This window comes from Accipiter gentilis, chromosome 33 (genome assembly GCF_929443795.1).
Source record: "Accipiter gentilis chromosome 33, bAccGen1.1, whole genome shotgun sequence".
Lineage (NCBI taxonomy): Eukaryota > Metazoa > Chordata > Aves > Accipitriformes > Accipitridae > Astur > Astur gentilis.
The window spans coordinates 16,625,061-16,650,797 of NC_064912.1; the positions used below are offsets into that span (position 1 = coordinate 16,625,061).

Consider the following 25,737-nt stretch of genomic DNA (forward strand, 5'->3'; position numbering starts at 1 on the left):
GTTACCTAATGACTCCTGCAAAGCACCTGTTCTTCACTCTGCATGCCTGAAATATACCACAAAGGGTTAAAGCCACCGGATAACAAAATACTCCAAAAAGCAGCTTTTATTAAAAAAATATGCCAGCTTTCACGCGCAGAAAGAACAGCTACAAAACCAACTCTTGTTCAGATAACCTCATCTAACTATCCTCTACCCCAAACACGGGAACGGTGCGGACCAAGGCTGAAAACAACAACTCTAAAGCCAAGAAGTCGGCAAGCTGTTGTTCAGAGCTGGTTGGTGTTGTGCCTATCTCCATATCTAGAAAGGTTCAACGCTTTCTTTCTGGGAGGCCAAGAGAAACTAAATATAGCAGCAGGCTACCAGCAAGCACACTAACTGGCATGGTTTCCAGCTACCTGAAAGATCCATCTCTTTCTTCGCAGGCTGCTCCGATAGCTGCAATCCTTTCCCTTGTTTGGGGAGAACATGCCGTAAGGAGGCACGTTCAGGTTTTACTTACATGGATAATTGCATACACAAACTTTAGGATGGAGGTAATGCAACACCACCACCGATATTCCTCTCTCACCCCACTCAGGGGGATCATCTGGCTCTTTTCGATTGGTTTTTTTATTAACCCTGACATCCGCTTGCAAATGCGAGGTAGCATCCTCGTTTCACGTGCCAGGAGCCAAGGCAAGGCCTCTTACAGCAACTCCCTCTTAGCAGAGACACCATCCAAGAGCATCTGTTTCGTTTTAACCTTTGCCCTTTAAGGAAGACCCAGAAAGGAAAAAAAAAACCACCCAAAACCCTTCTAGCTGCAGACTGGCTTTGTTGGTTTGTACGAAGCTGGGTATCGTGGCGAGGCTTTTCAATACAGAAAAGGCCTTGGGGAGAGATGCTCACCTCTCGGCTTCTGAGTGGCATCTCTGCCACTAACAGCCCACAGATATTGTGTTTTAAGCAGCAGCCCTGAAGACAGACCCCAATTTCGACCGGGCTTTGAGATTTAGCTTAAAGGCATGCACGCTCCCAACACAAAAAATGAGGTCAAAGCAGCTTCTTTTGAAAAAATAAATAGAGCAATAAAGCATTCTTTCAGATTAGCTTCACAGAGGATAAATCACTGAACAAATATGACCATTTTATCTTGTTGGCAAATGGTACATTACAGTGTCCAGCTTTACGGGAAATATGTTGGTTGGTCTGGAGAGCAAACTGACTTCTCATTGTCTAGAAAAATGCTGCTCTTTACTTTTACAAGATTTGTTTGTTTTTAAAAAAACCGTATGATCTCTAAGCAGTGCCAAGCCTGCTTTGCCTCCTGCCTCTCAATGCTCTCCTGGATGCCTCGGGACTTCCTAGCAACCTCGTGGCAGAAACACGATCCATCTCCTTTCACCAGAAGGACAACTTGTTTAAAACAAAATCCCAGCTGCCCTCCCGCCATTCCCCAAACGGGTGGGATGCAGTCAGTAACTACGGGACCCCCCAAACACCAGTGGGAAGGCGGTGAAGCAGGCAGGGCTTTCCCAGTACACGAAGGTACAGCTTTCCTCAAACCCTCTGTTTTAAGCCTCTATTTGTCCCTTCTGAAGTCAAGCACTAATGCTAAGAGCACCCGGCAAGGAAAGCAGCCACTGAATAGCTAATGGGTGGTTACAGAAACGTCGCTGGCTGCGGGATCCAGCGGCAGCTATGCCCGTTCAGTATTTTGGCACTGATTTATGACAAGTGTGCTTGCGTTTCCATTAGCCGCGGCTTTCTCAGTTGACCCCTCAGCTCGGAGAAACAGACTCGACATTAAACTCCCATCAGCTTTCAGTACCGCTGACCTCATCCCCAAAACTCGCAGCAGTGTTTTACATCAGCCGGGGCCGATGCATTCCATTAATGCTCCTCCGACTCCGGGAAACATCTGCTCTGTTTACACTGGTAGCAGCACGGAGACCACTTAAGCATCACCTCTGCTCCCTGAGCCCATGACGGGAGAAGCAGCCGCACATGGGGCAGGCCCTGGACCTCCTGGCCCCCAGCACACCAACCTGACCATTAGTTATTCGACAGGGCAGAGGTCACTTAAACCATCAAGGCGCAGGAGAGGTGTTATGTAGGAGTAAAGAAGGTGGTTTCCTTCAGGCCAGAAGCGCAAGCTTGAGAGATGTATTTGTGCTGACTCCAGCTGAAGATGAGCAGGCTGATTGGAAATAAGGAAGGATTAAAGAACGCTAGAAAATAATTACATTTTTTTAACCCCCGTGGTTTTACGGTTTCGTCTGTTCAGGCAGAGATTCAATGGATATGGCTGATTAATGCAGGTTAGAGCTCACAGGTGGAGAGCACCTGGCTCTGTGCCACCTCTCCAAAATGCGTATCGCTACGATGCTGGGTGCCATACGCACCCTTGCACCCCTCCGGCTCCACGGCCAGGGCGGCTCTTCCCACAGTGATGGCAAGAGACCGGACACCTTCCTGAGAGCAAAGCATAGTCCACCCAAAACAATCCCCCCACCCCCCCAAACGTACCCCAGACACCACCTTATACACCACAGCTTACCAGCAGCCACCAGCTTGTTACTGGGAAAGCCTGACAGCTCTGAAATACCTGTTCACGTAGGGGATGCTTATCTGTCAGTACCACAGGCTGGATGGTTACGGCAAGTCTCCACCAGATCAAAAGGATGCAACTACACCTATTCCCAAGGATTTCTGACAGCTAAGACCTCCAAAAGACAAACCCCTAAAACTCTTGTTGCTCCTATTGTTCCAATGTTAGATGTGCATTCAATTAACCCCCGATAGCTTCTGTTGCTGCTGGAAGCTTTCTTTTCTATTAACCATCTAGTCAAGGCTACAGTTGCTAACAAGCCCATGAGGATGCATAAAACCGACGGTAGCCTTGGAGTATTTGACAGCATCTGTCACAAATAGAGATAGAGAGTGCCACATATGGGGGCATTCAGCAAGGGTCATAAGTTTTTATTATAACGAAGTCAGGAACACGATCGGCTGTTTCCATCACTGATCATTTCGCTGGTCCATAGATTTGCTGCATTTTAGATTTTTGCCCTTTTAAAGAGCTTTGTAGAGCTTGGACTACAAGCTTGCACAACATTCAACACGAGAAGACCACAAAAAGACCTTGATTCTCACAGAGGTCTTAGGCACTAAAACCACGGCTCAAACACGCCTGTACACAAGCAAGAAATCCAGCCCAAACCACTGTTGGTTTGGGTTTTGGTTTTGTTTTTGTTTGTTGTTTTTTTTTTAAACTGCGTGCTAATGAAGGCTGGTTTGATTTGGGCTGTGGCATGCAATTCAGTTAACCCCTCCGATCCTGAACGTGATGGCAGGTACTGGGGTGGGAGAAGAATAAAAACTGTATTTGCTCTCTATCTTCTGCAATACATTAGGGATGACTGACACGATCTGCACAAACACTCCCTGTTTTTCACCTCATTCCCAGTGTCCAAGGTGTCGGCAACTCGCGGCTTTGCCAATTCCACCGCAAAGCTGAAACACTGACTTAAAGCATTTTTATCTAATCCTCTTTCAACTGAAGAGATGAAAAATCAGTAGAAGAGGAATAAGCTGGCACTGAATGAGACAATTCAAATTGTCCCTTTCCACTTCCTTGATTCACATGTTAGGGGATAACCACAGCTGGGAATTTCAATCTCTGGAGCAATTAAAGAAAATTAAATTCATGGAACGAGGCCTTATGCACTCAAAGCTTCATTAACCCTGTCGCCTTTTAATTAAATACGTGCACATGAAATTTTGGACAGAGAAAGCATTTGCCTTGCTGACAATGCTCAGTTTTAACAGCAAATCAGTACTTGCCTTTAAAAAAAAAAAAAAAAAAAAGAATACTGGGGTTGTAAACTCTAGACCTCTCCAGCTCCACAATGGCTTTATTAAATACGTGGTAGAAATTACTGCCTATCATCAGCTCCCACTTCACGGCAATGTCTGCTCTCCCTCAAGTGCCCTAAGCTGCACTAGCAAAGCTCTGCTTTGGGCTCGCTTCAAGATAACAGGCAGCCCCGCCAACACCACGGATAAAACATGAGCCAGGATTTAAGAGCCCTACACTTATTATGATCAGTTAGAGAAATAAAGTTGGCTAGCTACAGCAGGCTAGATTTTTCAGCCCACGGAGAAGAGATTAGAGTAGCCAGCCTCTCTTTTAAATACTGTTCATCCTTACAAAAGGCTCAGGCAGGCGCCAAAGGCGGTGTGCGACTAGGACAGTTTAAAGGATAATCTTTGAAAGGGGATATTGTCAAGTCTGCCCAGCCTAAATATCCAGCTCGCTTTGTGCGAGTTACCATCTGACTTGCGAGGGAGTCATGCTGCTCATGTGCTGGCCTCCCGGCTTTGTCAAGAATATAAATGAAGCGCGCTACTAGTTCATCTGGATGCACGACCGCTTAGCTGGGGCCGAACACAAATTGCTTTGATGCTTCCCCATATTTATCCAAAAGCAGTGTCGCCCAACTGATGCATGCACAGGCGGTCACGCATGCTGGGACCAACACCACGGAGAGGGAAGAAATACACAGTCCCTTCCTCTGTCTCCAAGAGACTTCTAAGGAATCCGCCACCTTGAGCCAACATCTCACCCGGAGACATGCTCTCGTGCCCTCATCACTAGCAAGCGAATTTATACCTCTGGGAGAGATCAGACTTCAGTTTGTCTTTTTTATTTTAAAGTATCTCTTTGGGAGACAGACTTCAGTCTTTTGCCAGCACACGTTAATCGATTTTGTATTTGCGTTTTATCGCTGACCTATGTGTTTCAGCTGTTTTAACTATTTCAAAGAAGACAGCATGCATTTAAAGAGATTACTTTCTCTAACTGTCACTTACCATAAGAGTTTATACATTTTACAGTAAACGATACTTCCCTTTTCACACTTGCCCCTCTCTCAAGGAGCAAGCTAACACAACAGCACAACTGTTCATCCAAAGCCTCCAAGGGATGCCAGATTCCCAAGCGGATGCTCTGCCCAATTGACTGAAGAGGCACAGCTCCATTAACCAGCAGCACGATAGACAGGCAATTCCTTATGCTTACAGCAGCCCGGTATTCACAGGTTAATTGCTGCATCCCCCAAATAATGTTCTCATTCTGATTTCACAGCAGCCATATTCTCTTACATGGAGAGCAGTTTGCTGCTATAGGATGCCCTTGGTACTACCAAGGACAATCTGAACGCATCGAGTGTGACAGGCTCTCGCTGAATGCAAAAATAAAACGCAGCCGCTTGTGCTTCCTCAGCCTTTGACACCAACAAGGGAAGGGGCTTCTTACCACAGCACCAGCAGTGAAGAGCACAGGAATTTTGTGATGCTTGAAGTACTACCAGGCAGAATACAACGTATCGCTTCATTCCTCTGCTCCTGAAAATTACAGGGCCGTTAACCTTTTTGCGTTAGCGAGATGGTCTTCCCATCTGCATGCAGCAAATAAGCACGGAGGACACGCATGGTGAACACGCGCAGGTAGGCTACGGGGTGAAGGAGGCCATGTCCAATGTAAACCTGCTCGTACAGAGTTCTGCACCCCAGTTCTAATGCTATCATTTTATGATGACAACATTTCATGACCCAGTTTCTATCTTGCTCCTCATTCCTCTGCTACAAGTAGTAATTAGTAATGTCAGTGTTCTGGCCGAATTGCTACAGTCCCATTAATAATGCAAGAGTAGTAACAGAGAGAGAGCAGAAGAAAAGAGGTTTGAAGGTTAAAAGCAGTAAGAGAATGCATTTTGGGGGGCACTGGAAGGGGAGGGAGGAGGAGAAATGCTGGCCTACTGAGATTATAAACCGTAAACTTCAAAACATATTGTTCCTTTCAGGTGGAAGTGGTGGATGAGAGTCATGGCTAATTAGAAAATAATATGCAAATAGGTGACACACAAAGGTGATTTTTTTACTAAATCAGAAGAAAACTTGTATCACCTTCCCTTTCCCCCTCTAAACTTGCTGCCTCACCACTTCATGTTCCCATTTCTCCGTTAGTCATGTTTCAGAGGTCAACGGTAACCTGGCATCCAACACATGACATACGCTGAAGTTTCCTCTCTCCATCTACAGCCAAACCTTTAACACCAGTAATCAAGCTGCTCCTGGTGCACCTTAACCTGAGGCTCTGCTGAAGCCGTTTATGACATGTACTCTGAACCTAAAATAGTGCTGGATTTCAATAGGTGACCCAGCATCTCCTGGTGCTTCCAAGGCCAGGGAGTGTCCTCCAACACCGACGGCAGCTCCCTCAACAGCAACAGCTTCACCGCCACGCAAGGCGCACAAGCCTCCTGACAGCACCAAATAAAGCTGCTAAAGCTGCGTCCTCAACTGCATCACCTGGAAACTTTTTTCATCTCCCTTCTTTTCCTGCTAAGTCCAGCACAGAGTTAAAAGAATAAAGGAACCTACAGGTTTGGTGTTGATTCCTCAGCTGTTCCTACTGCTGAAAACTCACATTGACAGTGGAAGGGCTAAACCGCCTCCTGCACACCAAGGCGGCGGCTTGTTTGGGGCTGACTCTGGTCCAACACTGAAAAGCAGGCATCTTCTCAAGGGGTTGGTGGTCCCTAGTTTTCTTAAGGATTTGCAAGACACTTGAGCTAACTTTTAGAGGTCATTTAGCAGAACTGACCAGCCACGCTACTTCTCCCCATGTTCAGCATTTACACCTTTCTCCATGGTACCAGGCCCCTTGTTAGTAGGGATGTACTAAACAAAACAAAGCATGTGGTCTTTCCATTAGCTGAAATCACACATATCTCTCCCCCTTGCAATATATATTCCAATATATCAGCTTTTCAATGTTGTTATTTAACTGCAGCATAGCTCCCTCTGTCACTTACGAGAACTATTCCGAAGTCCCCTAGCACTGAGGGCTCAGATGACCACCCAGAAGGGATAAAAAGCCAGCAGGCTCATGGAGATGAGCTCACAAAAGAGTGGAAAAGGAAGAAAAAAAAGCCAAACTGGAAAGATCAGCTTCTGAACTACATGGCTTTTTCAGAGAGACCTTTCAAGTATCACTTCCTCTGCAGAGAGGAAGCGAGAGGAGCTAGAGGTTCTCCGACACAAACAGCTTCCCCTCTGCAACAATGATATAAAAGGATGGGTGTTTTTAAGAAGAACAAAAAAAAAAAAAGAAAAAAGGAAAGCAGGCCAACCCTGAGCACACTGTGACCAAATTAGGAAACAAACTCTACTGACAGCCTCCAAAATGGACATCGTCTGCAGCAGCCTTGTATTAGCTCAGGAAGTCTGATGACGGTGTCATCTGCTGAAATCTGTTTATGTGCAAATAGAAAGGAGAAGCAAAACACCTCCTTGCACTACACATGCCAGGTTAGGCCACCTCAGCGCTTTGGCCCGAAGGAGACAGTCATCAGCTGCCCTGACAATACTATTCAAAACCTCCACTGCTGACTCATGCCCCTCCAAAGATAACTTTGCCCTGGAAACGCTAAGGTACGGTAAGATGAGGTGTATGCAGAGAGTCAGGGGTTTTAAAGTGCATTTTTAAAGTGGTTAGCTGTGGCAGATGAAGCTGAGGTTAGAGATCAGTGATTACTACGACAAGAATGTGAGGGGGAGGAAAGAGAGGGAAGATGTAGCTTCTTGAGTAAGGTCAGAACAATGTTTTTAATTTGGCTTGGGAACAGCCTTTTTCCATCCTCTCCAACCTCCATTTCCACTGCGACAGCAAAACGATAACCCTGCTCCGATGCTCTGCAAATACAAGTAACACCAGGCAGAGTTTTAACCTTAAACTTGCCCCTGCTGCCGTGGAGGGTACCTGTACTGAGCTCCCACAGCAGTCCCAGGGCAGCTCAGTGGCATCGCTACCTGTTACGAGGACAGGCAAGTGACAGAGGCTAAGTTACTTCACTGTTTAAAAATCAAACAAATTAAGCAATCTGAGCACTCTGGTCCATACAGAGGTTTAGGGTTTCTCCATGATGTCAGGGCAATCATGTTACATTACTCCCTCTCTTGTTCCCCGCATGAAATGGAACACCACCACTCCTCCCTTTCTTTTTCAAAGGGACCTAGGAGGGAAAGGCAAAGCTCACAGCTCATCTCAGCCTGCAGGCCTCAGCCTCTGCTCCACCCTTAGCATAACTACAGCCTTCAGGGTCCTTCCAGCCCCAGCAGTTTGGCTATGGGACCACCCCGGCAACTCACCACGCTCAAGGTAGCTGAGGACCTTTCACGCCCCGGCACCACCTGCCCAGAGCGTTCTTATCCAACCCCTCATGGAGTCCATCAGCTTACGTCCAAAGACACTGTCGTCACACAACTGCACTGACCACCACGGGTTTAGAGCTGCTCTCAGCGGCTCCTTTGCCTAAAGGGTGGCCGGCTGTGCCTAGGGAGAAAAGGTGAGACAAGGCTGCCGAGGCTGAAGTTTCCATCCCCATGTGAAGTTGTGTTCAGCTTATTACCTCTGGACCTTTCCTCGGCAAAGGACAAAGCTACAAAGGGGAGATAGTGCTGCTACCTCTTATGGACCTGACAAAGAGGTATTTGCTGGTCAGTAAACAGTGGGAGAATTTCCTTTTCACTGAATGAATATTGCTATATAAGGCAGAAAGCAAGCACAGGAGTAAGCTTCGTGGCTTGAAATTGCACTGACTTAACATGGTCTATTTTTAAAGACTAGTTTGGGTTCTTGCTTTCAACAGCTTTTTTTCCCCCCCTTTAAGAGACAGATACCCCACTTAAACTGACCTTTCTTCAGGTCCATTTCCAGGCTGGGCTTTGCCCTCTCCTCCTCTGTCAGACTCATTTATCAAGTGAAGCATTTCCACATACCACTGCATAAATAGACTTGACCTTGTAAAAGCAGCAGCACCTGAGCTCCCACTGATGGAGCCTCTCCACCCCACCACAGCAATGAACTCTGCCCGCTCCTACCCTGTTTCCAGGTGAGGTATTCTCAGAGCTCCTACAGCCCCCCTTCCTATGCGTCCCGAGGAAGGGTGGCAAGCGTATAGACAAGGCAAGAAGTGATTCTGGGCTGGTCATTGTGCCTCCTCCCTGGAAAGGGGCATTTGGGAGTAAGCTAGTGCTAGCACCACTCAATTTGTATAGCTGCTCCCAGCCCAGCCCAAGCATACACCAAAAACCAAGCTACGGGAGTTCCCCTGGGGGGCACAACTCAATTCGTGGTCCCTGGCTTTCCTAGATGCTCCTTCTCAGCCAGGGAGCAAGCTGTGGGCATGCACCATCCAGCTTCCAGGGAAGCAAGGAGAGCCCCTGCCATGTGGCTTTCCCTTGCAGGCCCCCCCAAAAGGTTAAGCATCTTGCCCAGCATAAAGCCGGGGATGAGAAAATCTCCCGTCTCTCAGCACTGCCCATGCAACTTCGACCCTACATGCCTCGACGGGACGGACCACGCGGTTTAGCACACACATACTATTCCTACCTGGGACTGTACTTTCAAGGCTTTGCTGTACCAGGAACACTTTCCTGTTATCTATCTTCCTTTAGGACTTGGCAATAAAACCTACTGGGGTGTTATCTGCCACCTACAATCACCTCAACCCCACCTTCAGCCTTGGTCCCTCCCTCCTGCCCATCCCTTTGAGGAGAGATACGGAAATCCCTGGCACTCCTGCTGCAGTACTGCCGGCACTGCTGTCGATAGCATCACCGCTCGCCCTGCCTGCAGCACAGAGCACCACCGCTGCAGACGAGTTTCAATGTCCTTTTATGGAAGAAAAATGAAAATCGCCTGCCCAGCCGTGGAGTGCCTCAGAGCCGAGCTGAGATGACAGACGGAAACTTGCCATTTGTTGTGGTTTTGGCAGTAACAGAGCGGAGCGTGTTCCCATGCGCACCGCTCATTTAAAAAGGGTGCAGCGAAGGCACTGAGCTGGAGGAGAAAGCCGAGAGCTTCAGAGCAGGAGGTTTCAGGGATGTAGTGCTGAGGGAGAAGATGGCAGAGTCATGAAAAGATGGCTTAGACCGTTCTGCTGGCCCAGCCAAGCGGGAGAGAGGCCTCCAGACAAAAGCGTATGGAGGCACAAGTGCTCCATTCCCAACACCCTCCAGTAAGACACATAGCAAGGTCCTCCACAGTGCATTTCCCTTTCTTCCTCATTCCAACAAATTCTGCTAAGCTGCATTCACACAGACACAGGAGGATGGTAATTTAAATGCGGGAGTTGGGCCTTGAGGTCATTGCCACCAGAAAGAAATTACAGGGTCTGCCATAAGCGAGTGCTACCTTTGGCTCTTCTCTCCACTAAAGCTGTGGGGCTAAGCTCTAAGTAACAATCAAATCTAAATAAACAGGCTCAAGGAAAAGCATACAGAGAACAGCAGTAAGAATGGCTGAACAGAGAATGAGACAGGGCCATGGGACCTTCAAAATGTTTGCGCTGCTGTCAGGAAGCTGAATGAGACAGCAGACTTCAACAGCTGGGAAAACATGTTGCAAAACAAGGAGAATTAAGTAATTCTCCATATGCACATCCTACTCTGAGGCATTTTGGACAAGCTCAATTTCTCCAACCAGAACGAATTTTTTTTATTTTTTTTTTCCTCCATGTTGCACACGCACCCTGCTGGTGACAAACCTTGATACGGTTTAAGCCTAAAACCACAGCGCATCTGGAGTCGGGCAGGGCAGCTCCGGGCAGCAACGGGCCAGCCTCTAGCACAGAAGTAACGGGCCCTGTGGTATGTGTTAGATGACATCCTTGGAAGGCTACGACATCCTGAACACATCCCCTGCTGCTGGGTACTTGATTACACAAACATTTCCCCTTGCACCCTATAAAACACTTGTAACTGGATCATAGGTGGCTGGGGCTGCCTCATTACCTACCTCTGAATCACAAGCAGCTGCGTGTCTCATTACCGCACCAGGTACGGAGATCACAGGCATTGCAGCGTGCCCCTTAGCTGCTTCTGTAACTTTAAGTCCAGTTGATCATGCGACAGTTTATTTCAGCAAGGCCACTCACGTCAAAGTTGCTGCAAACCGTACAACGTGACTTCGGCTTATTAACATAGGTTGTGGATGCAGTGTTAGCACCCTGCTAAGAGAAGCCATGTTCAGACACAGCTTGCTAGGCAGAGCTCTGTACAAGCTTAAACCTGTCACGCTTCCAACAGAAAATGAAGGTTAAAAGCAGCTGGGTGCATCTGTTCCTAGCCAGCACCTTGAAATCAATCCCGAGACATTCTAGCAGCTTAAAAAGAAGTCCCCTAAACCACCCAGTCTTAGTCCTGCAAATTAAAAGTACACCCAAGGATTGCTGTGACCAGAGAGCCTAACCTGAAGATGAAAAGGCAAGAGCGGAGATTTCATCTGACGCAGGCACATCAATACTCACTTTTCCAGCATGACAGTTCAGACACCCAGCAGGCAAACCCACTCCCCAAACACAGCCTCATTAACAGCATGCACTAAGGAGCCCTGAACAAGAGCGGCAGCTGCCCAGAGCGAGGGCAATGCGATTTAGCACCATGCAACCATACGCCACCACCTCTTCACATCCAGCCAGCACCGAGGCACACAACAACTCGGTACAATAAAGTAAGAAAAATTGTAAGCTACGCAAAGGAGTTTTAAGGAAAACTCTTGGAAATGCAAGTCCCTACAGTATGGCCTGGCTATGAAATGAGTGTTGAGGGTTTCAAGCTCTCCGGCACCGGAGGGACAGCACTGTTCGGTGCATGCATTATTTCCATGGCAACGGCAGCTTTCACCTCCCCATCTCTTCGCTGGCTGAAAGCCCTGCAGTGCTTTGTGCTGAGACTGCAAAGAGGGGAGACTATCTCCCCCACCCGCAACACGGCGCCGGGGATAGCAGCGAGCTGCCCATGAACAAAAGCCTTGTCTTCACCAACAATATGCAGTCTTGGGAGGAGGGAAGCTGAGAAGAAAGGATGGACTTCCTTTTCTGGTGAGAAACAGTACTTCCCCCAACATGCAGAAGTGCATGCTCACTTCCCAGTGCTGCACAAGTCAACAAGCAACATGTGCCTTTCCTAGTTTTACCAGAATTGCCAGCTTTGATTTGCTCTGTCAGAGCACTGGGAGGAGACATGCGCATCATTAGAGATGAGAAATTCGAGTGCTGCTTCCATGCGGGGATCCCTGTGCAGAATAAGATCGAGGTTGACCAAACAGGCTGGCAAACCCTCCTGTCACCAGGAAGCCTGGCTCCACGCGCGGTCAGCAACCTGTTTTAGAGCAAAACCCCAAACTCCGACAAGTCTGAGCAAAAGCTGCCTCTCCCCCAGCACCAGCTCATCTGTAGGGTGGCTTGGGCAATGTTTTTCCTTGGCTAATTAAGCTTTTCCTCCACCCTGCAGTTCATGATATTAAGATTCAAGCCCTGGCCACCTAACTAGGAGCCAAACTTCACGCCACACAGCTGGAGCCACTGTGGGCCTGGCAGATGGTGCAGGCTCATCTGCATGCTCTCCATGCAACCGTTCGGTCACAGAAAGCGACTGGCAGCTCTGCCCATTGCTGAGGTTAATTAGCCACATTTTGGTCCCTGCAAGGGAACTACAGGTGAGATGCATCAGCAGCGACCTGGGGATGCCTGGAGCTCTTCTTATTGAGCCCAAGATACATATATACAGTCAAAATGAAGGCTTCCAGCTGGTTCCCATCACATACTTTACAATACATCCATAGCTGCCCAAATATGAAGCAACATCTCTGCAAGATTTAAAGGAAAGCCTGAGAGTATCAACATGAACTCTCAAAGCAAGACAAAGCATCCAGGTGATGGAGCACAGAAATACAACAGGTCCACCATCTGGTCCTCCTCCGCCCACCCTTGAAGAGCTTTGAGGTTTCAGGAGAGGCACATTTTGACCTTTCCCTTTCCACACTTCCCCTCGCTTTACGTTCAGCTGTGCAAGTGCAGTCCTTCCAACCAGAGAGGGACTCCTTCCAGGATCAGTCATCACCACCACCGAGGCTGCCAGAAGTACTGCTAGCTAAGCCAATGCATCCTCTCCAACCTCTGTAGAGTTCCCTAGATTAGCCCTTTCCTCCCTAAGGGCAATAGTTTCCTGCAAGCAAGAGCATTAACGGAAATTCTTCGCTCTGGAGAAAGACAAGATAGCAGGAATATGAAGAACCACTGCAGTTGATGCTGTGAGACAACACCACATCCTGCTATCCGAATTCCTCACCCTCGACTTCAAATCCTAAAGTCGTTTGAGACTTCTAAGAAGAGCACAAAGCTACTCAGCAGATTTTCAGCTAATGAATCAACACAAGCTGTCCAGGAAACCAGAAATCCAGCCCACTGGAATGCTGCAACCCCAAGGAGGGGGGGACAGGGAGTACGCTAGGAAGGAAATGAAACAGCAAACCAGAAGGAAAGGAACATTTCAGCACTGACCCTTCTTACCACAGTTACTGTGCCACATTACACATTTTTGGGAAAAAAAGCAACTTCAATTCGTTTTGCACACTGAAGCATTCATGTTCTTCAAGCCTGAATTTTGTTCCGTAGTGCTGACATATGTACATTTTGAAAACAACTCAGTTTTTGCAAAAACAGTACGAATTTTTTTTTTTATTTAAACGTGAATCAACATTGCCACCTAGTGACAAGCAAGTCTCCTCGCTTGTGACACTTGGACAATCCATCAGAATTCCGTTTCTTTCTCAAATGCTAGAGGTAGATGTTAGCAAAACGTATCTGGAGACACGTTACAGATCTCAAATGAAACCGTGCATCTTTCATAAGCAGCTTTCTCCCCCCAGTAAGTTCAATTTTCACTACAGAATGGCAACTTCAACTTCTCCAGACAGCAGAATTTGACTTCCTATTGATTTCTCGATACAGGCAATGGTGGTATCACATCAATACGAGAACCCAAAGCTATGGCAGCTACAAGCATAAGGTTAATGCACTCAAGAGAAATTTCAGTGATTAGCAGAAAAGTCTGCTGAGGGACAGGCAGTTCCCGGAATATTGCACGAGAATTCATTGTTGTGGCTAAAGTTACACAAGAAGCCTTGTAGCTTCAGTGCTAAACACTGATACAGTACTGCCTCGGCTCACTGGCACCAGATGTAAATAGGGTTCTGCATACATTCAGGAGACTGTGAAACACATTTCTGTGCTTCTATTTTTCCCCAGAACAGATGGTGCAGAAGCAGCAAGTTTTCCCCACTCCATCCCCCCATTGGGCCTGACGATTCTGCCGTTATGGCTATTAGCAGATTTTGAGAGAAACACAAAGATCTTCTGCCCTTTGAATGGCTCACATTTCAGTGAGCTCTTCCAACAAGTTTTTGTCACTTCCAACTGAATCTGTATTCAGCCAACAGCATAAAAAAATATGCAGATGCTAATTTTCTTAGGGATTGCACGTAACGTTGTTTCAGCTCATTCTCCAGAAGTTTCATTAGATAAAGAATTACAATTTGGTTTTATGCCTTTTAAACACCCAGCTCCCTGTTCACCTGAAACATTTCTGTATAGGCACGACAGCAGCCTATGGCATCCATAAACTTTTTTAGCCAACATCTTCCAATGAAAGAAAGGAATACTGCTGTCTTCATCAACGGTGCCCTGAAATTCATCTGTCCAGCCACACACTTTTATAGGACGTCAGTAGGATCCAGCAAATACTTTGACTGCTGCCCCACATAGCCACATTAGATATTCATTCACCTGCTACTAGGAAGTGTGAGCTGTCCTCCCAGCTCTCCTGCCCAATACTTCAGGAAAGACCAAACGGCAAAGTATTCCCCCAATTACCTTCCTGCAGCGGGGATTAGGGCAGCTGAACCGCTTCACATCGCTGTCCAGTAGAGCTGGGAAGTTACAGAATGGACACCTGTAGCCCAAAATAAGACACCATTAATGCAGAGCGCCAAACATATCTTTGCTGAAAGCAGATTTAGTCAAACAGCTATGTGGTAGTTAATAAGGCTGCCAACCAAACACCTGACACCAGGATGTGCTGACTACTGCCTTTTTGCTCATATTTCTTCGATCACTTCCCTGTTTGCAATCAAAATATTATATGCTCAGCACTGCTTTTGACCACGTAAGTTAGAGGATCAGCACAGAGCTGGCAAGCAAGTGTTGGGGGACACAAGTCTATTGAATTTTAATCTGCTCCTAGTCAAAGTCAGACCAACCTGAATAAAAAGAGACCTGGGAAGGCAGAAGCCTGAATTTATAATACATATCTTTGAAAGCTACCTATCTCATAGCCAGCACACATTTAGGGTTTCAGGGAACAATTTTCTACAACAAGTGCGGTCTGCATCCTCTGCTGGACACTTACCTGACAAGCTCATCTGCACAGGCAGCAGCCACCTCCTCCTCAGCTTTCCGCTCATAGTATTTACAGAGGATGTTCTCTGGAAGCACTTTCTCCAGCTCGCTGGTGGGGAATGAACACGTGCAACTGCCTTCCATGCAGCTGAGCTCTGACTAGGGTTGGAAGGAGAGCGCTCAGGTTCAGTATGATACTAGCAAAAAGCAATACTCAGTACCCAGAACATTTCCAAACAAACCAGTGCAGAGCCTTGCTTAGAGAGACTAGAACTTAAGTCAGCAGATGACTGCCAGAAAATGGGTTTACTACGGAAGAACAAGACTAGTTAAACGGATCAGGCCTCAAACACACAGTGGGCACAAAGGTGCTGTTGATAGCTGGGATCACAGTTCACTCTCTCCAAGTCCACTGTGACCACACAGCAGCCCGTTATTACCGTACGGTCTCTGCTGAGAACTAGCACTCTGCTCACAAACAGCATGTTGTATTCTTGTCAATACAGTCATATAAAACTACAGCTGCCAGTTTATGTTTACATGAAATATAGGTCACAGAGTACAACAGCATCCCACAATTTGATCATCATACCTCGAGGCAAAGGAGCATGCACACCTCAGAGCAGGTTAATGACTTGTTTATAGCTCAGCTAAGTTCCAGGATAATTGCTAGCTAAATTGCAGACCAAGAAGGTTAGTAGTATCACAGAGGAACCAACTCCCAAATTAAGTTGGGATCGCAGTGATATTGTGAAGGACAAATACTCTTAGCTAGGAGGAGACTGGCCAAGTCAGAGACAATAGTGTGTTCTTTGTGCAGATAACATTGGTTTAAGTAGAAAATAAAAAACAGAAAAGTGCAAGTTATTGTTGTTACTACGAATGCTGTAGAAGGTTTTCCTGATAATCCAAGTTGCTAAGCACAGAGCACAGAAGATGGAGGTTAACAAAACTGAAATCCTGTTCAGCAAAGACCCCATTGTGGAGTTGCTGGCTTCACTTGATGGTGAGACCAACTTGTTGGATTTGGATTTCAGGACACAATTCCATGCAAATATTGCCTGGGAAATGCAGTTAGATCCGATTTAAGCAGACAACACTACACAAACAGCAATGTGATCTCCCAGTAGCAGTTTACCCATTTTCCCCTCCCAGTTGGGAAATTCTTACCTTCCCAGAACCAAAGACTGCCTCCTGAGCATATTTAATTAGGCACTCCTTGCAGAACAAGTGACCATCTGCACACTGAGTTAGCTCTTCAAACGCAAACTCCCCATAACAGCAGCGGCATTCTATCATCTGACCATCCTGCAGCCATAAACAGAGGTATTAGCATCATCATCAAAACATTGACAGCTATAGCAACACAAAGACACATATGACTGCAAGCCATAAACAGTGCCAGCAATAATACTAAAAAAGAGCAACAGATATACACCATTCCACTAGATATCCTATTCGGTGGTCAAAACTCACTAAGCACAACCAGAAACTCAGTTTTAAGTAAGTTAATATCTACGTGTCCTGCTTGACAGGTTCCAAAAAGCTACAGAACACATGGTGTTTAATAATTCTTAGCTCACAAGCAGAAAAGCATCTTGGGTTTGGGAAGCTGCAATTGCAGGGAAGCAGCAGAGAGTACACACCATTCATATGGGGAAAACAAAGCTTCAGATCTGTTGCCTTCTAAAGAAAGATTCACCCATCTGCCTGGAGAGACCTTATTCTTGGCCTCTTCATTGCAGGGGTGGAGAAGCTTGCCACTGTTAAAAAGTAAGTATGCCCACTGCTTCAAAGGTCCAACATCTTCTCCAAAGTTTCAAGAGAAATGGGCATTGACAACAAAGGTAATCCACAGCTGCTGAACTGATCTCTAACTTTTCTATCTTTGTTTAAAGGGAAAGACCTGATTTTCAGGTTTTTAGAGTAATTTCTGCAAATTACGAAGGCCTTTCCACTGGCAGAGCTCCAACAACAGCAAATCTGTTTTAAACAGCCATAATGGTGGTAGCAAGAGCAAACCTGGTAGTATTCTATTGCAATGTTTGTTCTGGCCAGTAAAGATACAAGCAGCAGCTGACTGAATTACTACAGATCATTACATGCATCAATACTGTCTTGCTGGACTGAGCTCTCGTCTACCTTTTCTAAAAGCCAGCCAACACACACTGTGCAGGTTTTGCCAGCTCAGCAAAAGCAGAGCAGTGCAAATGCAGCTTCAGAGAAGCTCCATTCCAGAAGCCAAAAGAGTCTGTGAAGTAGTTAAGTGCAAAACAGTGTCTATGCAAAAGCAGAACTCAACGGACCACATTATAGATACTGACCTTCTGATACTGCTCCTCATTCATCTGCAGAGCAAGGAGAAAGTCTGCATGCTGTAAAAGAGACATGTGCATCTGTGTTTACAGAATAGATAAAGCAATTTTCCAGCCTCTACACTCTTTTACATTATCTCAGGACTTACAAACCACCATAAAAGGCTCGCTGCCTGCTTACAACATCACTCAGCCCATCCTTCCAATCCATTAAGCTATTTATGATTCAGCTAAAACAGATGGGAGAAGCAAAGGCAGCAAGAACAAAGAACCGAATTCTGTATTATGGAGGGCTGCTGGTTCAGGTTTCCATGGGCAGAGATGATCTCACCCAATGCACCCCTCCAGAGAAAGCCCCAAGAACATTAGCTTTGTGTTTAAAAGGAGACACTATCCATCTGCCTAAGAGACAAGGATCATTAAGAAGCTACTTTAGAAAGGACCGTAGGCGCAGAGCTGTGAATTCAGTCTTTCCTCAGACTACAAGGGGAAGACAACACACCAGTGGGTGTTGCAGGGTTCTGCTTCGAAACACATGGTCCTCAGCACAGGACAAGACGTTCCGGAGACTGCCAACTTGCGGAAGGCAGAGTGAGTGGACAGACTGCCTTGGGCCTGGTCATTATTCACCACCAACAGTGAGCTGCAATTACAAGCCCTAAAGCAGCAGAGAAGCCTGCTAACAATTAGAGGAACAATTCATTAGTAGAGATGTTACTATTTTGTAGCAAAAAAGGTCTAGAACAGTGTTTGCAAAAGTAGCAGCTATATATTTAAGTAAATATGATACTCCGTGCTTGGTTTTTTTCCTTCAAAAATGAGTTATTTGGGGAGAGTCATACAAGTTAACAGGTAGTAAAGGGGCAAAGGTAGTCAGTTATTCAACATTTTGTTCAGCGTTTGAATTTCTTTAAGAGGCAGATTTCCATGTTTAGGGCCAAGACCTCTACGGTAGTTGAAGTCGTTTGCACCACAAGATCAGAACAGCTCCTACCACTCACCTCTGCCATCTCTTTAACTTTCTGCTCATAGAATTCCTGCTCCAGTAGCACTGGTGGCAGAAGAGAGAGCTTGTCGTAGGACCTCCAGTGCCGTCTCTTATTCTCCAGGAAGAACATGCGCTTCTCAATTTTCACATCCCCTAGAGCAGAGTTAAAGGCACAATGAAATGGGATGGGGCACCCAGAACAAAGCTTAAATCCTTCTTCCTCCATACTCCACCAGCTGCATAACTTCAGCATCTCAAACAGCACTGTACCAAGCAGAGGTACTAATGAAGAATATCTCCAAAATCGATACCGGACAGTGACAGAAACATAGCTCTTCTGGGACCACATCCCTTTTCAAGAACAGTACCCTTCTGCTGCAAGCCAGTTCTGCTTACAATAACGATGCAGAGACCACAATACATACAGCTTGGTATTTACCTTGCTCAAATTTGAAGTCTATATATGAATACTGATTCATTTCTTTCCTCCTTTTTCGTTTCCCACTGGTTTCGGGAGACAGCTCCTGCCATTTTTTGATAGCATCTGAAAAGGCCTAGAAAACAACATACAGACTTAAAACCTGTCTGTTCCTGGAAGAAAGCAGAAGCACATACTTCAAACTGAAGCACAGTACAAACATGCGCATAAGACTGATCCAAAACTGGAAAGCCAAACACCCCATATAGAGGCAAGTATACCTCTTGCCTTTACTCACCTTGTTGCTTTATCTACTCATAAAGCAATCATTCCATAAAAAAACCAAAAAAACAAAAGTTGAATGATACTTCAACAACACCTCAGCTATTAATTCTAATACAGCTGGTGTCCACTCTGATGCAACAGAGCTGGTTTGGCTTTTTTTGTTTTGGTTGGGTTTAGTTTTTTATTTACAAAAAACAAAACCAAAACAACAAAACAAACCAAAGCTGAAATACTCAGTGCTCAATCAAGCAAACAAAGAGAGAAGGAGGTTTGGCTTTAGTTAAGTCCTGGAATAATGGAGAAAGAAGCTCATGCAAGAGGAGCGTATCAGAGGAGTAGATCCAAGTCAAAAGCTTGAAGCCACATTTACATCCAGTTTCTTGATACTTAAAACAAGTGTCTTTGCAGCTCCATTACAGTGAAACTCTTTTACAAGGAATATAGGACTCATTCCACAAGTCATAATAAGAAGAGACAGGACAGTGAGAGCTGGGCTTCTTCTCAATTACATGCAGTCAGTTAACTAATAGCACCAGTTAAATGTTTTAAGATTTAGCTAAATGTCTAGGCTTTATTGGCAATTATACCGCACTTCAGTGGCGACGTGCAGGAACACTTCTCAGTTTAATGCATCGCCTACCATCAACTAGCTAGTGTTTCCCCAGTTCTCCTATTAGAGAAAAGTAAAAACTTCCTGCAGCATGCTGTCTGGCCAATAAATTTTGCAAGTCTACTAAATGGATTAATACTTCTTAAAAGGAAAGGAAGATTATTAAAAAAGCCCATAACCACACACTAGCAGATGGTATAGTAAAGCAAAAGACATCACGCTGCTCTCCGCAGACACAGGAGATAACCCTAAGAAAGAAAACAGACTTGAACTGGAGAACCTTTCGCGTGATTGCATAGTGTCCCTTGAGTTCATGTAGCGCCCACTTAATGTCTTGGCTGCTCAGCATTTTGAAGTCTGCCATAAGGAGGTCAGCTGCCTGAATAAAGCACCGCTGATCAAGTGGGGCAAGTTTGGAAAAGTCGAAGTAGTCCACTTTAGGCACCTAAGGAGAAAATGCAAAAGATATAAAAAGGCTGCTATAAATACACACAAGAACACCCCAAAACCACTCTTTCAGTGCTCAGGACCTTCTGCAAGACCACCCAAAATTCAGGTTACACGGCACCCAGTTCTGAGCACCTATCTAACCATCGGCTTAGAGCACAGCAGGGGCGTGAAGCCTACTGGTCTATGCACTTGTGCGGGTAACCTGCCCTGAGCTGCACCACGCTGCAGCTCTGCTCCTAGCCACGTAGTTTAAAGCCATTGTGTACGGCTGCACGAGACAGCGAGGAGAGGATATGTTTAGGTTACTATAAAGGGTGAACAACTTTATTGGTTCGAGGTTGAGAGACGCTTCCAAGAGTAGAAAGAGGTATTCAACAATTCTCTCTCTCAGGCTGCACGTAGCTATTTCAATATGCTCAAAGCAGCTTAGAGAGAATTTTTTGTCAACTGGTCTTTAAAAAAAAAAAAATAAAAAAATTCAAGAAGCTGCAGGGAGATTTCCAGTTCGGATGCTGAAAGGCAATATCTAAAGGCCACACAAGAGAGACCTGAGGGCCAAGTCTACTTCATGTGACAGACCGACTATGGAATTCTCATATCAGTTATCAAAATGAACACTTCAGACAGGATAGCTGACAGGCAGGTAGGGCAGAGGGTCTCGCTGAATGCAAAAGAGAAGACACGGTTCAGCTATGCAACAGCAAAACGGGAAAGTCTTGGAAATCATCTTGCAAGCAACTAACTATTGCTATTTAACAGCCTCTTAAATGCACCCAGATGCCTCCTATGAAAGCTCAACCAAGCACTCTACAAATACGCACTAACAGAACCAGACATCCCAAGGTCCGCTCAGGTTGAACAGACTGGATGAGAGGCATGCTGTAGGTGAGGATACTCTCTCACTTGCCTTTGTCTCATCTTGGCTGGCGAGCAGGCTGCTGCTGGGATTTAAAACCACTCTGCCTTCCTTCTTTGGGTAATCTGGATTTTCCAGAAGAAAGTTACAAAGTCTGAAAAGATAAATATAGTTACTTCAGGGTTTGGGAGCTCAGGTTCATTCCTCGCTTGTCCAATTTTTAGTATCCTATAATTATGAGGCTAGGCAGGCAAGTCACAGGATGCCCTGTAAGAAGCAAGGGAAGTCCTAGACTAGAGCAAACTGCAAGTAAATGAGAATTAAGTAAATAATGATCAGCTGCATGACTGCAGAAGGAAAAGCAAATAGATTTGCCTTTCCAACAATTACATTACATACACGAAGCTTGTACGGGTGAGCTACTAACCAACCTACATCTCTCCATGCCAGAGGCGAACAATCAAGCTTACCTCCCCACTCACATCCACGGGTAAAACCATGTGAAGTGGCACCTCCTTCGAGCACATGTCAAATGCTACACGACTAAGAGTTAAGGTGTACTAACTTTCTGATACTCTGGAATTAACATTATGAAGACCATACAAGAAAGAACAGTCACAGCATTAGCAGCAGTAATTGAAATCTAGCTGTCATCTACTGAGGCTAACACAAATGCGTCTATGGAAGAAGCAGCATACAAACCCCTACAAAACCCATGAAACGTTGATGTATTCCACAACAAAAGATTACAGATTCAAATTTGAATTAAAGCCTCCAGTCTCGATCTACTTTCAAATTAGAGCAGACACAGCAACTTGTTTAAACTGTGTTTACATTCAAGATATACTCTGAATAGAGGTTTCATTGTAATAAAGCTTGAAATCACACCAGCATTGTCCAGCTTCCACTAGAAACTGGTCTAGTGAGAACAGCATTTAGAAAATAATCACTAAAAATTGCTGAAAAAATTGCATATTAGCCTGTAAATGAAGCATACCTGAGGTCCTATCACAAACAATCATAACTGTCAGGTAGATTTAGTTTAACTGAGTATTTCAGCTTAGAAAAGACTCTAGCAAGTAGTTTCAGAATACCCAGTTGCCGGAGATCCACAAGTACTTCAGAAGCCCTTTCGAAAGGGAAGCTTGTTGGAGGCTGTCTGAATCAGACTTTCACAGTTTATTCTCAACCGCTACTAACCAGCTGTGCTAGCTGGGTCAAGTAATACAAGCTGTTCCTCAGTTTCCCCAGCTGTAGAGTAATATCCTTCTGAAAGGAGCTAGGACAAGCAATTAACATTTGTAAAACTTTTTGAACGAGAAGGTGCTAGGTTGCAGCAAAGACATAATTGCAGCTAATTTACATTCCTGATGTCAGAAATCAGTCCCTAATTAAGAAATCTGAACTGGCTTGAAGCATTAACCCACTATCAAGGCATGATTACTTTAGCCCTGCTTTCACATTCAAAGCAGAGGCATTTCTTTTTGTTTAATCAGGTATTGACATATTGAGCCAGAAGCTTTTGACGGAGTGTGAATGCTTCTGCACACAAAAGCTGAATAGATGATACCCTGCTAAGAGGAGCTCCCCCATCTTATCTTTCACGACAGTTGAAAGTTTTAAGACGATCATTTCAGAAAACAACAAAATATCTCGGCACTGAGCATTTAATAGCTTCCAGCCCTACCCCCATCCCTTTGTAAAAGATAACTGTTTTAATCCAACAAAACAGAAACTTCAAGGAGCTCAAATCACTGCAGCTCAAACGCAAGGGTTTCAGCTGGGGCACAGTCAGAATACATTTGAACTTTTCTGCATGTTGCCATTTCAATGCTCAGGATTTTCAGAGATGTTAACCTTCAATGTCTGACAATTAGTTAAGTGGGTCCCAGCGCGCAATGCACGCACACTTGCGGCACTGTTCATTAATATCTGCACCACAGGACACAGAGCCAGTTAAAAGCCTCATCCCTGCCCAAACCCAGCCACCCTTATTTATTATATTTCAAGCCTGATTCAGCTTGACATACCATGGAGATCAAAGAGACCCTGCCAGCGAGGCTGACCAGTGCTTTGACCCGTTTGTTCTCATACAAAAGATGCAGTGACAACTCAAAAGATAGTTTGGTTAAAGGAATAAAAATATGGAGAAGAAATCTTTATCATCCAGTAAGTGGGTAACGCACCGCTGAGCAGACACTGTAGATGGCCTACAGGGAAGCCTGTAAGCACCTTTTCATCTCACTGGGTCTGTGGCACACAATAGGAGAGAAGAGATTTCAGGAGCAAAAAGGGAAGGAACACATTAAGACTGATAGAAGCCGATACTGAGATTTAATTCTATCAGGCTTCACTAAATCCCCGCAGGACACAATGACGAGTTTTTTCACACAATCTGCGAGAGGGTCCTGCAGCCAGATGCCCAACTTCAACAGCCCAATTGCCCCAAGGAATGGCCCTACTGGTCTTCTACACTCCCAACACAACCATCCACGCCGAGGTGCACAAAGCATGCAGCGCAGGCACCTGAAAGCTTCTCTCACGCTGACCACGTCACCACTGCAGGGACAGCACTTTCGAAAGACAAGAAAGAAGTTACAGCCTGATGACTTTCTAACCAAGAAGCTCTACTTTGGAGACATGACTTCATAACACAGGCAAAGGCAGCAGAATAGGAAATGTATGCCCAACGGATGGGATCATCCTTAGTTCCTTGCCAGTTAACTTATTTATGGTCCAATAACTATTTCTAAGCCTCACGCATTTGAATGCTGCTTAATTAGTGCCCTAGTTAACTGGAAAGGGCATTGGATTCATACAAGATAGAGTGAATACTCTGGCAACCAACACCTATTCTTCATTCTTGTATCACATAATAACTAGTTTCAACATGTTTGAGATAGCAGTGACAGCTGCAGAGAGGGAGAAAGAGAGAGGGGCCACCTAGCATCAGACAAGTCACAAGTGATTTACTTCAAACTACTTTCCCCTCTGTGTTGCTGGTGCCAACACACGCAATCCTTCACTCTTCAGCTGTGCAAGGCTCACCCCAAAGGGCAGGGACATGATGCAACTTATTGATAAGGTTAATGACTTTTTTTAAACTTTTGATTCTAACATGACTCCCAGAGATATCAAGCACAATGAACACTAAGGTATTATTGAGCTGCTAACACAATTGGGAAATCAACAGTCCTCATGCTGATTTTCCACTCCTTTTACTTCCCTTCTTGGCTCATGTTTCTGCTCAGTTTGACCAAAATCAGTCCCTCGACAGATATCTAGAAACAATCCTACCAGCCCTTAAATGTGTTCGCTCTATTCTATCTGCAACAAGCAATGTGAGAGAACTCAAACAGTGCCACTACTACTTGATTAAGTAAAGGGGATAAAAGCCAACATCATGACACTAAATAAGGGAGTCCAGATCAGGTCAGCTTTACCTGGAAAAAGCCAAAAGCCAGTGAAACGAAGAGGGAGGAAACTCTTTCCTCCAACTCAAAACTCACCAACCCACCTTCATACTATATTTTATAGAAGTCATCTCAACACCTTAATCCTGACACTCACCCTTTTTAAGAGCCCTAGTAACAGTTAAGAGGAAATGATATGTAATATCTTTAAATGAACAAATGATCTTAAAAGCAGAGAAGCTACAGCACAACATCAGAATTAGAGAGGATTTAAGAAAAGCACTATTAGAAGAAAAAAAAAAAAAAAACAACTCTGCTCTTTAGCACTATCAACACAGTGCTGACTCCCAGCCTGGATACACTCTAGAACAGCATCATTAGTGGGTAGGGAAATGGAAATGTGACTGCAGCCAGACTGTTGTATGATACACCCTAGCTCTTAGATCTATACTTACACATTTAAGTCATAACAGTTCTTGATACTGATTAGCTCTTCAATATATTCCTTCTTCACATCTGGGAATCTTGCTTCCTACAGTAGGAAAAGCTCAAGGTTACATAGGTATTAGAGGAGCCGCGTAGCACAACCTAGCAACAGCACCAAAGACAGAGATTTATAGGTAATTATCTAGCACGCTCCTGAGACAAGGGCCAAAATGGATTTCAAGAGACCATTTATATCCATCCAGCCTGGATACCGCAAGCTGCTGGCTTTCTTTTGCTCCGCAGGATGATTGCTAACAGCTCATTTTCACAAAAAGAGTATGGGTACTGATGTGAATGGCCATAAGCAGCTGGCCTAACGAGTGATTCAGGCTGGATGGAAAGAGGCAAGGCACATAGGTATGATCTACAACACAAGAAAAGCTAATATTTACCTTCAGAGAGAAGACTAAGGAGTTCCAGATCATGTGCTGAAATACAACATTCCAAAGCAAAAGGAAAAAAACCAAACAATACACATACCCACCCAAAGCACCCAGACACACTAGCAACGAGATCAGAACAGACAACAAATCTTTACTGGCATTTCTGTGAAAGCTCTCCCAGCATTAGCCACATAGCAAAGAGCACCCCTTGCTGCTCTCTCTTGTTGGGTTGCTGTACAG

The 25,737-nt window shown here is 45.3% G+C and overlaps 1 protein-coding gene across 4 annotated transcripts in view; it reads right to left on the bottom strand.

Moving 5' to 3' along the window:
- The window catches only part of RNF216 (ring finger protein 216), an 82,670-nt gene that overhangs the window by 35,989 nt on the left and 20,944 nt on the right, over window positions 1-25,737 (bottom strand). For all 4 annotated transcript variants that reach the window (XM_049791051.1, XM_049791053.1, XM_049791052.1 and 1 more), the window contains exons 5-13: window positions 25,084-25,160; window positions 21,267-21,369; window positions 20,190-20,354; window positions 19,036-19,150; window positions 18,610-18,749; window positions 17,618-17,668; window positions 16,464-16,601; window positions 15,304-15,452; window positions 14,769-14,847 (exon numbers count right to left, since the gene is read on the bottom strand). In XM_049791051.1, coding sequence (XP_049647008.1) covers window positions 14,769-14,847; window positions 15,304-15,452; window positions 16,464-16,601; window positions 17,618-17,668; window positions 18,610-18,749; window positions 19,036-19,150; window positions 20,190-20,354; window positions 21,267-21,369; window positions 25,084-25,160 — 1,017 coding nt within the window. The remainder of the gene's footprint in view (window positions 1-14,768; window positions 14,848-15,303; window positions 15,453-16,463; window positions 16,602-17,617; window positions 17,669-18,609; window positions 18,750-19,035; window positions 19,151-20,189; window positions 20,355-21,266; window positions 21,370-25,083; window positions 25,161-25,737) is intronic.